At 48.4% G+C, this 764-nt stretch overlaps 1 protein-coding gene across 1 annotated transcript in view; it reads right to left on the bottom strand.

Moving 5' to 3' along the window:
* LOC103477367 (LIM domain-binding protein 3) overlaps positions 1-764 on the bottom strand; it is a 17705-nt gene that overhangs the window by 12980 nt on the left and 3961 nt on the right. The window contains exon 2 of the mRNA XM_017308832.1: positions 500-591. Within this exon, the coding sequence (XP_017164321.1) occupies positions 500-591 (92 nt within the window). The remainder of the gene's footprint in view (positions 1-499; positions 592-764) is intronic.

A 764-nucleotide genomic window follows, 5' to 3' on the forward strand; every position in this document is an offset into this window, starting at 1 on the left:
TTTTAACCAACATGGCGGACAGAGCAGCTGCTGCTGTGACCTTTCAGACGTTATTGTTGTTTAATTCCCGCCGCAGACCTTTAATCTAGTTTCTGACGTTTTAATCGCTGATGTCCCATTACGCTGTGATCTAAGGCGTTCTGGCTCCGATGTGAAGGGTTCTGGTTCTGGTTCTGGGATGGATTCTCTCTCAATAATCTAATATTTCTGATTTATGACCTTAAATCTGACCTGCTTAGCTGCAGCCCTCACGTCTAAAACGCTTCAAAATAGGTAAATATTTATGATGTTTCTGTATTTGTCTGGTATAAAACTGGCGGGTTTCCTTCTGACCTCTGACCTCTTCACTACAGGATCCACCTGGATCCCTGCAGGTCTAATTTGGGCTCTGCGGATGTGGGATGCCCCCGCTGCTGTAATGGGAGCTGTGGGAGCCGCTGGCCGGGTCGGTGCTGGCCGGGTCCGGTTACCGCGGCTCGCCTTTCACTGTGAAGTTTACAGGAGCAGCTGAAGACGCGGCTGCAGGAAAACCGACGCCTGCAGAGCGAAGAGCTGCTGCAGCAGCAGCTGCAGCACCAACACGGAGTTCAGCTGATGGACAAACCAGTTTAAAGGGAAACCAGTTCAGATGTTTGGAGAAATGTACGGAGTGTCATTACTAAAGTTACAGTCAGAAATTAACAGCAATAATTTAGCTAGCTCAGAGCTAACTGTTTAGCTGGCTCAGAGCTAACTGTTTAGCTGGCTCAGAGCTAACTGTTTAG

Source organism: Poecilia reticulata, linkage group LG15 (assembly GCF_000633615.1).
Source record: "Poecilia reticulata strain Guanapo linkage group LG15, Guppy_female_1.0+MT, whole genome shotgun sequence".
NCBI lineage: Eukaryota > Metazoa > Chordata > Actinopteri > Cyprinodontiformes > Poeciliidae > Poecilia > Poecilia reticulata.